This window comes from Corylus avellana, chromosome ca1 (genome assembly GCF_901000735.1).
Source record: "Corylus avellana chromosome ca1, CavTom2PMs-1.0".
Taxonomy (NCBI): domain Eukaryota; kingdom Viridiplantae; phylum Streptophyta; class Magnoliopsida; order Fagales; family Betulaceae; genus Corylus; species Corylus avellana.
In genome coordinates, this window is record NC_081541.1 from 11,079,780 (window position 1) to 11,093,531 (window position 13,752).

The 13,752-nt window shown below is 36.7% G+C and overlaps 1 protein-coding gene across 1 annotated transcript; it reads left to right on the forward strand.

Annotated features, from left to right (window-relative positions):
* The first annotated feature begins 7,849 nt into the window (after positions 1-7,849).
* On the forward strand, positions 7,850-9,422 carry LOC132167062 (S-adenosylmethionine decarboxylase proenzyme 4). The gene has a single exon (XM_059577956.1). It carries the CDS (start codon positions 7,998-8,000, stop codon positions 9,012-9,014), a length of 1,017 nt encoding a protein of 338 aa, XP_059433939.1. The 5' UTR covers positions 7,850-7,997; the 3' UTR covers positions 9,015-9,422.
* Positions 9,423-13,752: the final 4,330 nt, after the last annotated feature.

Genomic DNA, 13,752 nt, shown 5'->3' on the forward strand with positions numbered 1-13,752 from the left:
AAAATTTCTCTCTCAATTTTATAAATGATAGTTCTCAAAATCAAAATGTTTTAAAAATATATAGTTTTTAATAAAACTTGCGTGTCAAAGTGCCTTAGCAGAAATGATAATGTAAAATCATTTAACTTAGAGAAAGACTTTTCATAATAAGATCCAAACTACAAATTTACTAAGCATTTTTCTTTCCAGAATTCAATACTGATAAATTCAATTGCTAACATATATGATAACGGAAAACAGTAGTTAAACCATAACAATCACATGTTAAAGTATATATCATACTCACAAGCAGATATATTTAACATAAGCATTTCTTCATATTATTCATTGATTTGTTAAGTGTATTGCCCCTGCTTAATTACTAGATTGTTAAGCATATCATCACCGCTTAACCAAGTTTGCTAGTTGTATTGCTCCCTCTTAGCACGGGGTTGTTAATCGTATTGCTCCCATTTAACCGCTAGATTTGTTAAGTGTATTGCTTCCACTTAACTACCGACTCCTAAGTTTATTAATCTTATTCCTCCACTTGACCATTGTGTTTGTTAAACGTATTGCCTCCACTAAAAAAATAAAAAAAAATTAACACCCTCCAATCACATGTTGACACGCATCAAAAAGTTGTAAAAGAATTGTAAACCGGTTGTACGTCTAGCAATACTCAAAATATTAACATGACAATCCAAAAAAAGTTGGCTTGCTTTGTTCATTTATTTAATGTTTCATTAGGAGAATTTATTTGGAGCTTTAAGACCCTGCCAATATACATGTATTATTCATGTCATGCTTACACACATAATTTACTCATAACACATCAACATTACAATCATTATGCTGCATGATGTAGTAGGATGCTCTCCTTTTTCCTAATCTCATTTCCAATTCACAAAGAGAAGGTTTGAATAAATCTGTAATGGTAAAGAGTAATAGATTGTTCAAGCCTAGTTCAAGATTAGTAGATAAGTTGTTAAAGGACTGTTTGGTAGACTGGAATTATTATCTTTTAATGACAAATTAAAAACACATCGATCATGTCTCCACTTCTGTGCTTGAAAAAGTGGAGCCACATAATTTAGAACAAATTGATCAAATTTCACTAGTCTACAAAAGTTACTCTTTAAAAGTTTCCGATGTGGTATGCTTTAACCCACATCCTTATTTAAGCTTTTAAAATGGAAGGTAATCATAGGAGGAGTACAATTAGAATCTAATTCGTTGCTTTATGAAGATGTCGGCAATCCTATCTTATGGTCCACATTTACCAAAAAGCCTAATGACACTCATTGGAATAGGTGAAAAATAGTAAGGGCATTAAGCTTTCCAACATGTTATAGAGATTGTGTTGATGAAAATGGAAGATGGGTTTTTTAGTCAGGGATGTAGAAAGTTGGGTTCATAGATTAATTACTACAACTTTTTGGAGAGGACAGAGAGTTTGGAGCAGAGGGAACATAATGGCCTCCATGCTTACATATCCATGCCTGACATTATCAATGGCTTCAAAAAGAGCTACGAATCTCTTGAAACTCTCCCACACCTCTCTCTCTCTCTGGCATTTGGGGAATTTTTCAGAGTCCTAGTTGGCCTAACCTGAACTATATTGTGAATGACAGCATGTCTATGTCAGCAGCACTATTTCAGAAAACTGGTGAATTTTGAGTAAAGATTTTACCATTACTCAGTGGATTCACTCATCCTCAGCTCAGCTGGTGTCAGTCATTCATTGGTGTTGAGAGGATCAGATTGGATCCACCGCAATTATCCGTCCAAATAGTTAGTAATTTAAACAGGTAATGTGAGAGATGTCATATGAAATTTATTTGTCTGGATATGTAGTTTGACAGTTCAAAATTTATTTAGGCAAGTAAGTCTCATATGAAGTCTTTCACATTACCTGCTTAAATTGCTAGCAATTCAAACAAATAATTGCTTATTTGAGAAGATTTCCTACTAAGATGTTGGAAATTCATTACAAACTTTGAAAGAAACAAAAAAAGGGGGAAGAGGAAACTCTAAGTGGTGAATAAGGAGTAATAGTTCAATAAAATCTTCCATCATTTTGCTAAAGGACTAAGGTTAAACTTTTACTTGATCAAAGTTTGAGATTTATGAATAAAGGAAGGTGAATTAGCCCAATTTCAAGGAATGAATGGGGGGAAAAAGAAATATAACAATGTACAATGGTTTGGCTTCTAGTATGTCAATCTACTATAATTGAGGCAGCTCCCTACACCCTGAACCAATCCATCAAATGCTTAGTTTCATGATTTTGCTATGTTTTCCACCTCCACACTATTTAATTATGAAGACCTTATTTATATATATAATAGTTCACATGACATCAATATTGACACATCTTCCATCAAATGCTTAGCTTCATGATTTCGCTATGTTTTCCACCTCCACACTACTTAATTATGAAGACCTTATATCTATCTATATTTGCCCTAGCTAAGCCCAAACCCACTTTTATATATATATATATATATATATATATATAACAATTCACATTATATATGTCAATTGACACGTCTTTCAAAAAATTTAAATAATGTAATATTATGTGCATCATTAAATGTATCAATTTCCTCTCATTGTGGAAATTCTTGTGTACGAGAGAAATCAAATGTTGCTAAAATGGTATATATATTCCCATAAATAAGTATGCTATTGCCATGCCAAAGGCTCCACCGAAAATTTCCTCTGCTTTTCACCATCTATCAAAGGGTTGAGCCCTGGATAAGTCATTTAAGTGCAAAAAAACAAAGATCCCACATGATAGAATTGAAATTAAAAAAAAAAAAAAATGGAAAAGGGTGAGAAAGATTTTGAAAAAGAGTAAAAAAAAGAAAAAGAAAATGGAATATATTTCCATCCCAACAGTGTAGGTTGGAATAGGGCATGATTGGGTGGGATTCCCTGGACAGCAACTCGAAATATACGGCAAAAGGAAGTGAATAAGACAGTGAAGCACTGTTGAAGGGCCTTGAAGCAAAGTCACCCACGAAAATGATGCTTTGCGTGGTGCAATTGAGAGAGATTCGGATTTGAGAAGACAAAAAATAAATTAAACAAAGAGAAAATATTGGCTTGAAAGCACGAGAGAAATGATGTGGCGTGTATGGAGGGCTCTCTTTCTCTCTATCTCTCTCTCTCTCTCTCTCCTATATCTATCCATTTTGTTCGAGATAGATTTTGGGCTGGGCAGGGGAGGGCTCGAGGTGTGACATAAAGAATATCACCAGTATTATTTGGTCACCTGCACGGCCTGATAAGTTTGTTTGTGCCTCTGTGGGGACGTCTTCTTTGCCCACTTTATAACTCCCATAACATGTCTTGTTCGCTTCAAAAATCTAGTATGTGTTCATCATTCTTGTGGGAGCCATCTAAGTAGATTAGCAAATTAACCCTTATATATATATATTTTCTTTGAGGCCCCCTAGACCCTTTCACTCACATTATCACTATAAACTCTTCTTTCCCAAGTTGATGTTTCTTAATTAACCATGAAAATCATGTAAAAAAACAGGGTTGCTCTTAACCATACTATTTTTTTAACTATTTATATGGTTTCTTCAAGATTTGTCTCAGCATGCCTGCCTTTTCTCAAAGCACCTTATGTTTAAGTTTGTGCGACTGTAATCATCATCAAGATTCTTCTTACTTAATATTACATGCATAGATGGGGGAATTACATTACTGTCTCTCTCTTTTTCATTTTTATGTGTAGCAAGCACATGTATACGCATTCATTTGGATCTAGAGAAACACAAACATGAAAAAAAAAAACCCCCCACTTACCCAAATAAGTTTTCGGCCGAGACTGTGACAAGTGAGTCTCATATGGAATCTTTGACATTATTTGTCCAAATCGGACAGGCACTTAATGCAGACTGTTGAGTCAAAGGGGGAGGAATGAGACAACTCAAGCATGACCTCAAAACACCCAAAAACGAAAAGGATTGAGAGTGATATGCTATCCCATGAAAATGAAACCAAAACCGACTTATAACAGTGGCTCTCATCCAAAACAAAATAGTGGTGGGGGCTCCAAGGGTTTTAGGGCAATTTTGTGCGCATGGTACAGTAGCACTCAGGAATGCTCATTAGTGCTCAAAAAAATTAAAAAAAAAAAAATATGGCGACATTTTTGGTACATGTGTGGAAATGCGCGCGTGCAAGGATGTATGGCGGCTAAAGACGGGGATGTTCCTGCTCAACAAATGCAGTTGTCGCACAACCGAGGGGGCAGTGGGGACGACATGTCGCAGGAGTTCATTGGAGGCCTTGAACAAGGATGGACCTGATGTGCCAATGAGTGGGGACACATGGGTAAGATGATGTGTACCTGAGTGGGCCCGGCCACGGTGGCTGTCGGGGGGCGCATAGGGGGCTCATGAGTGGGACCAATCATGGGGTTAGCATGATTTGGGTGGTGGGGAGGAGAGAAGGAGAAAGATTGAGACATATATGGCCTATTAGAGGGCTTAAAAAAGTCACTTAAAAGTGGGACACCAATCTATTACATTAGGGGTTTCAAAATCAAAATCCTTTCCTTTGTCCCTTCAAATTACCCAAAAACAATTAATCTAAGATGGGGGGGATGGGGCTCCAAACTTTTCATGTAAAAGGTGTGTGTATACATGTAACTAAGATTTGGTTGACCATGTTTTTAGTGAAAGAGATGTTGTGTGTATGTGTTTTTTTTTTTCTTCTTTTCTTTCAAGTTTGGTATTGCGCGTGCAGCACAAAGAGATGGGATTTGGGTCATAATGGGGGCTGCCAGCCACACCCATAAGATCATTCATGACGCATACACTATGCATCATTCCCCTGCCCTTAAAACTTCAAAAAATTTTGATTCTAAACTCACAATTTTGCATCATTGCCTTCCCCTACTCCTGTATGTATATCTAGCTTAGCTATCCTCCACTGTCTTCCTACCTATACCTTTTTATATATATTTATATATATGCCTTTGTCTAATACCTTTTACAGGAAGTTTCCATAGAGCTGATCATTTTGAATTATTGGTATAATCTTAGGCCTAACTCATAAGTCTTATATTAAAAGCCAAGAAGAGGGAAAATGTGATGGGGAAGGTAGTTTAGGCAGGTTGTGTAGCTTCCTACACAAGCCCACTCACCACTAATTGCTTCCTTTTCCTTCAATTTTACTGTACCTCTTCTTATGCGACATAGAGAAATGCTATTCCAACATCTCCCGGCATTCTCGCATTCGTGTCCGTTCATATTTTTCACATATAGATTTAATGGTGAATTTGAAAAAAGAGATAGATGAGAAAATGTTGGGATAAAACCTAAATTTTGGCTCAAAACTTGAGAAAATTGAACTAACATGAGGAAAACAAAGAGGATTCATGGTGTAAAATGAAAATGAGAAATTGAGCCGGTAGGCATTCGATCTCTAGGGTATTTGACATTGAATGTTCATTTTTAATTAATTAAAATTGTTCTGTGTAACTTTGATCGATCGAACTTGGTGTTAGATTGATAGGAACTTAACCTACACGTGGCTAAATCACACGCATTGATAGTTGAGAAATGACCCGTGTTAAACAGGTCAGACATCAAACAATCGAAGTGAGATTCGATTAATAAAACAGGAGAATTAGTGATTCACCACGCTTAGGCCACACCTTAAAACTCACAAGTGGGTGGCCTAGCCGGGGAGGTAGCTCTTGCCACAACTAAAAACGTCTTTAGGGGTGGCCGGATCCCCAGTACCCCCAAGTGGCGGGAAGGGAAGGCTCTCCACCATCTCACAAAGTTTAGAAAAAAAAAATGCACTTCACCTCCAGAGCATTTTAAGGTAATTGGGAACGAAAATATCATGTGAAGTTAGTTTCATCCAACAAGACAGAAAAAGAAAAACCAACGGAAGGTGCTAAGTATTACAGTTAGGTAGTTTTGTGGGATCCAAGTGTCACTATTTAAACTTTGAAGTAAAAGTACCAAAGTGATATACTTCAGGGGTAAAGTGTATTTGCCAATATTTTTTTCCCGCTTTTCATTTTTCGTTTGCAAACTAATTACTATTTTAAGCCAAAATATTGATTATATTTTGGGCAGGTCTAGCCTTTGTTGATGAACACCTACTCTCCCAAGTAGGAACAAATCGACAATGTTTTCATGTAGACAGTTCTTCATTAAAGTTGATCGCACGACAAATTCTTAATTGAGAGCTCTTGTTAAGCTCAAAGTGTCCTGTCGGGAGTTCAGTAGAAATTTCAATACTGTAATTTTAATCTTCCCAATTTTTTTAATATTTTTTAATATCCATTAATATTACCATCATCAAATAATGGTGCTCATGTCACATCCTTGAGTTATAGAATTGAATTATGCTTTGTTGTCTTGATTCATTTATTTATTTTGGCAGTTGTGTTTGTCTTGTCTGGTTTTTAGCTACTTGAGAACACCTATTATCGGCAAATAAAGCTCAAGAACACTAATTCTAATAATTGTTGTCATGCATAGGAACAATATAGTTTGATCTAGTCTATAATTATGTTTATGTTTCATAGTAGCTAGAAGTCACGCAAATGAGTTTGAATATATACTAAGATTTTTGACCCCCTGTGATATCTCCTATTAATACGTTTTCCATTTTTTTCAAATGAGCAATTTTTATGAAAGCTGTAGCTAGATTGAAATTTGTTGGGTAATGGCGGAGCAAAGGGTATGATTTTGTCCCACCCAGCACATTAATGGTTGCACCTTTCCACCACCAGTTTAAACCTATTCCATTGACCATAATGATCCTTATGATCAAAAGTTTTTATCACTAATTAACGTTCTTCAGCTTATATATATGTATGCAATGTATGTATGTAATGGATCCATAAAAATTAAGGTAAAGTAACTTTTTATATGGTAATTTTATCATATTGCACTATCTTTAATTTCTTTCATTTTTTTACAACAATTTTTTGTCTAGTAATTTGGATAGGTGATGTAAGTGAAAGAGACTGTATAAAATCTACCTGTCCAGATAAATCTTAGGCGGTCCGATATGATCGATCACTTATTCAGATATGTTAAATTATCAGTTATCTCAAAAGTTTAAACTGATAGAAAGAGATAAATTTAATTACTTAAGCTGATAGAAAGAGGTAAATTTAATTACTTAATCAATACTTTAACAGAATCTATATAATATATATATATATATATATATATATATATATATTGTTATCAGTATTTTCTAAATCCTTATCCTTCTTTGAGACATGATAATACACTTTTTTTTTTCCTGTATCTTTCTACAGGAACCTATCTATCTATCCACGTGTTCCATTAATCGTATTGGATTTCTCTGGGAAGACCTATATATATATATATATATAATGAATAATGACAATGAGAATGACAATTAATTACGTTATATTATATCTGTTTGCAGATGCAAAAAGAAAAAATTGAACAGCATTTTCATGGATGAATGGTTGTGCAGCAGTAGTGCAGCAGCATCATATTATGGATTCCCAGAAGAAATATTTGATAGAAATTGAATTGAGAAGCTGGATGGATCCTGATGAATTAGGGTGACTGAGAAAGAAGAAAGATTGCGCGTGGGCATAAATTCCGTTCTCTCTGTTCCTGTCTGCTGAAAGATTTGGCACATAAAAATTTGGAGCACATATCATCATCTTATATACTTTATAATGCCTGCTGCAATTATTACTCTTGGTTGCATAGCTAGCCCGCATGCCCAACCCAAGCCAAACCCTTCACTTCTCTCCCTTCTTCTTCCCCCCCCACTCTCTCTCTCTCTCTCTATCTCTCTCTCTCTCTCTCCATTTCTCACCCACCTATAAATTCCATCCAACCCCCTCTTCTCTCTCTCACCTGTAGTTCCACAATCCACAACTATATTCCCCATCTCTTTCTCCATCTCTTTCTCTTCCTCCACCACTACTATTCAGCTATAAAAGAAAAGAAAAGAAAAGAAAAAAATTCTTATATAAATTAATAATGGCTGTATCTGGTTTTGAAGGCTTTGAGAAGCGGCTGGAGCTCCACTTCTTTGGAGATGATCCGGCCGTGACGGAAATGGGTCTTCGGCAGCTGGACTTCGGGTCACTAGAACAAGTCCTGGATGCGGTGCAATGCACCGTGGTCTCGGCCGTAGGCAATTCCTATTTCGATGCCTACGTGTTGTCGGAGTCCAGCCTCTTCGTCTACCCCACAAAGATCATCATCAAGACGTGTGGGACCACCCAGCTACTCAAATCCATCCGTCCGTTGCTCCACTACGCACGCCACCTCGGCCTCACTCTATGCTCCTGCCGCTACACTAGGGGTAGCTTTATCTTCCCCAAGGCTCAGCCATTTCCGCACACCACCTTCAAAGAAGAAGTTATCTGCTTGGAAGAAAGCCTCCCTACCAATCTCTGCTGTAGAAAAGCCTCCGTTATGCCCTCCAAAACCCCCTCTCATTCTTGGCATGTTTTCACTGCTAGCGATGATGCGCATGTTCCCGGCGTGTTATACACGCTCGAAATCTGTATGACAGAGCTCGACCGCGTCCTCGCTCGCAAGTTCTTTAAGCGTCCCGGCGACGAGAAGACAGGCGACACCGCCGGAAAAGAGATGACCCAGCTGACCGGTATCGGAGACATCAACCCCGGCGCTCTTATTTGCGACTTTGCGTTCGATCCCTGCGGGTACTCCATGAATGGGATTATCGACGGCGACCGCTACTCCACCATCCACGTAACCCCCGAGGACGGTTACAGCTACGCAAGCTTCGAGTGCGTGGGGTCCATCTACGACGACCATGACGACGTCGTCCAGATTTTGCAGAAGGCAGTGCAAGTTTTCCGGCCGGCGACGATGTCCGTATCGACTACATGCACTAGCCACGAGGTGTGGACGAGGGTGGCGGGTGCGCTCGAGCCGCTTGGATTGAAATGCCGGAGTTGCGCAATGGATGACTTCCCCGCCGCCGGGAGCGTCGTGTTTCAAACGTTTACGACTCGCCGGAAGTAATTAAGCCAAAAAAAAAAAAAAACCCAGACAGCGGTGGTTGTGGTGGCGGTAGATATGGAAGGAGCGGAAGAGAGTTAGAGACGTAGATGAATTAGTTGAAAATTGTAGGGCGGGTGATGCGTGATGATAATGACGTGGAAGAAGGTGATTGGGTGATGAGGGTGATGAATGTGGGGTTGACTTGTGTAGAAAGATTAAAAAAAAAAAAAAAAAAAAAAGGATTAGAGATGAGGAGGGTGATGTGGTAAGTAGCTGAAAAGGTTGGTGGGATACTGGAATCATCATGATAAGGCACCCCACTTAGGCTTGCACGCCTAAGATTTTGAGGATGGTAGTGGGGAGAGTAAAAGTGCTCATGTTTGAGGTCATATTGAACTTTCTCAATCTCTATGTTCTATTCTTTTTCTTTTTTCTTTTTCTTTTTATTTCCTTCAAAGAAATTATATCTTTTGTTTGTTTCTAGAGAAAATCAAGCTTCTTAATAATCCATCCCTTTTATTTATTTATTTTTTTGGCAAAGTTCATGGATCGAACCTCAAATATTGTGCATGCATCTTGCTTAATTTGCATGGTTAGCTGCACTTCCTAAACGCTTTTCCACTCCACATGACATGATGCAACCCAACAAGCTCGTTTACAAAAATGATGAATTGAAGAATTTCATAAAAACCGTAAGCGTGCCTATATATATATATATATTCACACATCTTTATCCATTTGGTATTAATTATAAAATGTGGGCAAAAAGTAATCATATATAAAAAAAAAAAAAATGTTGGCAAAAAGTGTATTGCCTCGTACTTAATTCACTTTCTTGTCGATGATGTGTTAATTCGGTGACACAAATGCTGGCCCATTTCAAGGGATTTGTTCCAAGTGCAAAAGCTAAAAGGTACCACCACCCAAATGGCATATATATATATATAGACATGTAAACGTCTCGTAGAAGATCCATGGACTTACTCATATTATATTACATTATATTATATGATATATGAATGAATGAACGCATTAAAAAAAAATGAGATCATTCTGTTTTTCTGACTAGGCTACATTTTTGTCAATAAATTGTCTTGGTTTTTTGTCATTGCCATTAATTGGGGTTGGACACGACTGGCATGTAGCTTTCAAGCATGCAGCCCAAGTTGTTTTTGGAGTATTGGGATCTGGGTTGGGTTCAGAAGGCTATGATATTTTGGATTAGGCTCAACCCAAATGACTAATGGCCTACGACCCAATTCTTAATTGGTCGAAATATAACACCACATAGCCGAGATTGTGTGGCCCGACGGTTAATGCAGAGAACATATGAGGGAACGGGAGGCCCTCTAAATTACATTTTTGGAAAGACTGATTAATTAGGGCTTACACTGTGCCATACGGGCGGAGAATAGCGGTTTTTCAGTTGAGGGAGGATTTGATCTTAACCATCCACCTACCTAGGACGTACGGGTGGATTTCGCTGGTAACCACCCACTTGCAGGCTTTCTTTTTTATTATTATTTTTTTATTTTTTGTTTTTTACTAACTACCAATAACATTTGCTAAGGTGGTACCGCCCCTACTGCCACCCATGCGGGGCGAGAGAATAGCTGTATAGGCCTAATTGTAATACAAAAGTAAATTACAATGGGACCACTCAGCAAAAGGGACATGTCTCTTGGACAGCTATTACACATCTATTATGGGGTGTCACCCTCGTTCTCGTTACAAATTATTGGCTAAAATCGCTAATCAGAATCGGACTACCTGGTTATTAAAATTTAGAAAATTAGAACTGGTTATCCGATTATGTAATAATCGCCCGATTACTAGTTGGTACCCGGTTATCTAGACCGGTAACTAAGTTTTTAAAATTTTGGGCCTATTTTGGGTATTGGGCTTACTTTTTGGGCTTAATTTAACTATTTTTAGCCTTTTAAAAAAGGGGGGGTGGGGGGAGAGGGCTTTTTTGGCCTTATAAGCTAGGCTTTGTTGTGGTTGTTCAAAATCTTTCGTAATACATTTTAAAAGTTCCCTAAAAATTCATTTTAAAAGCTTTTTAGATTAAAGTACTATATATATAGGGTTCTCATTCTTAATTATGAGATTAAACACTAGATATTTACTACTACAAACCCAAAGAAAACAATAAAAATGTATATATAAAATACATGTAAACGCTAAAGTAAAATACATTTAAGAGCGTTTACAACCTAAAGTAAAAATGTAAACGCTCATTTTTAAAAATAATATATTACAAACTCACAGTATCACTTATCAGTTAATAGTTAATTATCATTAGATAATAGATATGATATATCATATATCACTTACGTGTGTATATATATATATATAACCGGTTATAACCGTGTGTATATATATATATATATATATATATATACATGGTTATAACCAGTAATCGGTTGGTGACCGGCCGGGTTGACACCCCTAACATCTGTGCCAATTACGAGACGAAAAATCAGAAAACTCTACCCTCCAAAATCTCGAAAAATTAAGAATGACCATCGACGAGTACACCTCCAAATTTCTCTATGAAGGTTAAAAAAAAAAACTCAAATAAAGGGATGGTATGAAAAATCTCTAAAACTCTATTAAGGTTATTTCAGAAAAATTATCTGCCTTTATCATCAAAAGCTCCCTTATCGACTCCCACACCAGCATCACTCCAATAGTCTTTTTTTATTTTAGCATGTGCTCATCATTTAGTTCGACTGTGCAAAAATTTGTATCAAATTGATTAAAATCTTAAATGGAGTATGATGAAATTCATGTTGCATATAGGGAAGTTTTAAGAGAAAAAAATGCCACCCAAAAAAAATAAAAATTTGTAGCGTGGACTTTAAGCTTGGAAATGTTTTACTAAAAGCTGACTCAAGTTTTTGTTACCAAAATCTGTTACTAAGGCACATGTAACATCCCCAGCCCGTTAAGGCTGAGTTTGCCACTGTTCTCCTTTTACAACAAAAGTTCTTGCAAAGATCTATAAGGTCTATCAGAGTACTTGATTTCAAAGGATACGATAAATGTATAAAACATTATTCAAAAGAGTTTATTACAAGCGAAATTAGAAAACATTAAACTTTAGTTGCGGAATATCATATTATTACAATAATTGATATGAAAAGACTTTGAAAGTTAATAATTATTCCCGCCCCCATTCCGGCATTCTATTCCAGCGTCCTTTCTACCTGAAAACAAGAAATAAAACTGAATGAGCCCAAAGGGGCCCAGCAAGTAAAATCCACAACCATAAATAGGTTTGCTCCTTGTTCTCAGTTTTTGATAATCGTTTTCATAATTAAATATACATCCAGCCATAATAATAATACATGTATGTACGGTTGTAACTTCCGTAGCATATACGTACTATTACATCATCATCATAATGCATCGCTATAAATCATCTTTATAAATTATCATAGTATATCATCGTTGAAATTCATCATAGTATACCATCATTGAAAATCATCATAGTATATCATCGTTGAAATCATATTATCGTTTTCTCATATTAGGGCCCATGTACACTATTACCCCTGTGTACGAGGGTTGCGGGTCCTTGTGACCATGGCACTGAACTGTGGCCTCAGCCATGCCCGACCGTCAATTAACTCTTTCTTGGTGCACTCAACGGTCTAGTTGATGGAATACCACCTTCTGGCATAGCCTCCTTCAGTGGTTTCGCCTCCATCCGAGTATCGGTACCGAACTCATCTCATCTTATCTTGGGGCCAAAAATACTCTCCTCCATACATGTGTCCTCATTTCATAAACATTTAACTCATTTCTTGTACTTTTCTTTGTACTTATTTTGATGCATCTTAGGGCAACATGTAGGAGGGTTTATCATCATTCTTCTTTCTTATAATCATCATCATTTTCTCAACTTTCTTTTCTCAAAAATGGAAACTTTTCCAAATATAAACTTGTGTACTTAGAAAGCATTTAAAGAAATAGAAACTTTCTAAATAATTCTTTTAGAAATCCTTCATGCATGCAACATATCTCCATGACATGTAAATAAAATAATCATTTACAGTTTGATACAAGAATGAATAAATAGCATGACATGAAGTAATTTTAGAAGGGGTAGTGAATTTACTTACCTCTAGACTGAAGCTAAAAGTGGTCAAATGATCTAGTTGCTCCAATCTGATTAACACTACTAGTATATCTTTTGAAACTAATTTCTCAAGTCCGTTCTCTCTCGTGTTCTTTCTTTCTTGCAACGCTTTGTCTCGCCCTTTCTCTCTCTGTTTCGTGTGAACACTTTCAGAAAGAAGAAAGACCGAGTAGAAAACGGAAGAATGAAGAATATGTGGAAGAGAAGGGAGTGGAGTGGTGAAATTTGTGAAGGGTGAGGACTCTATTTATAGGAAACCATCTCCATCTACCAATCTTCATCTATAAACCTTCATCCACTAATCTCCATCTACCAATCTTCATCTATAAACCTTCATCCACTAATCTCCATCTATAATTCTCCATCTACTAGTACTTATCTATAAATCTCCATCTACTAGCACTTATCTATAAATCTCCATCTACTAGTATCCATCTATAAATCTCCATCTACTATTATACCTACCATTGATTATTCTACCTTCCATTTTACTATCATATTATTTCACCAATTACCATTCTCTAATTATCACTCTCGGTAATATCATAAATTTCCCAAGAATTAAAATCATAGGCTAAAATGATCATCAAAATAATCTATTTAAATATTTTG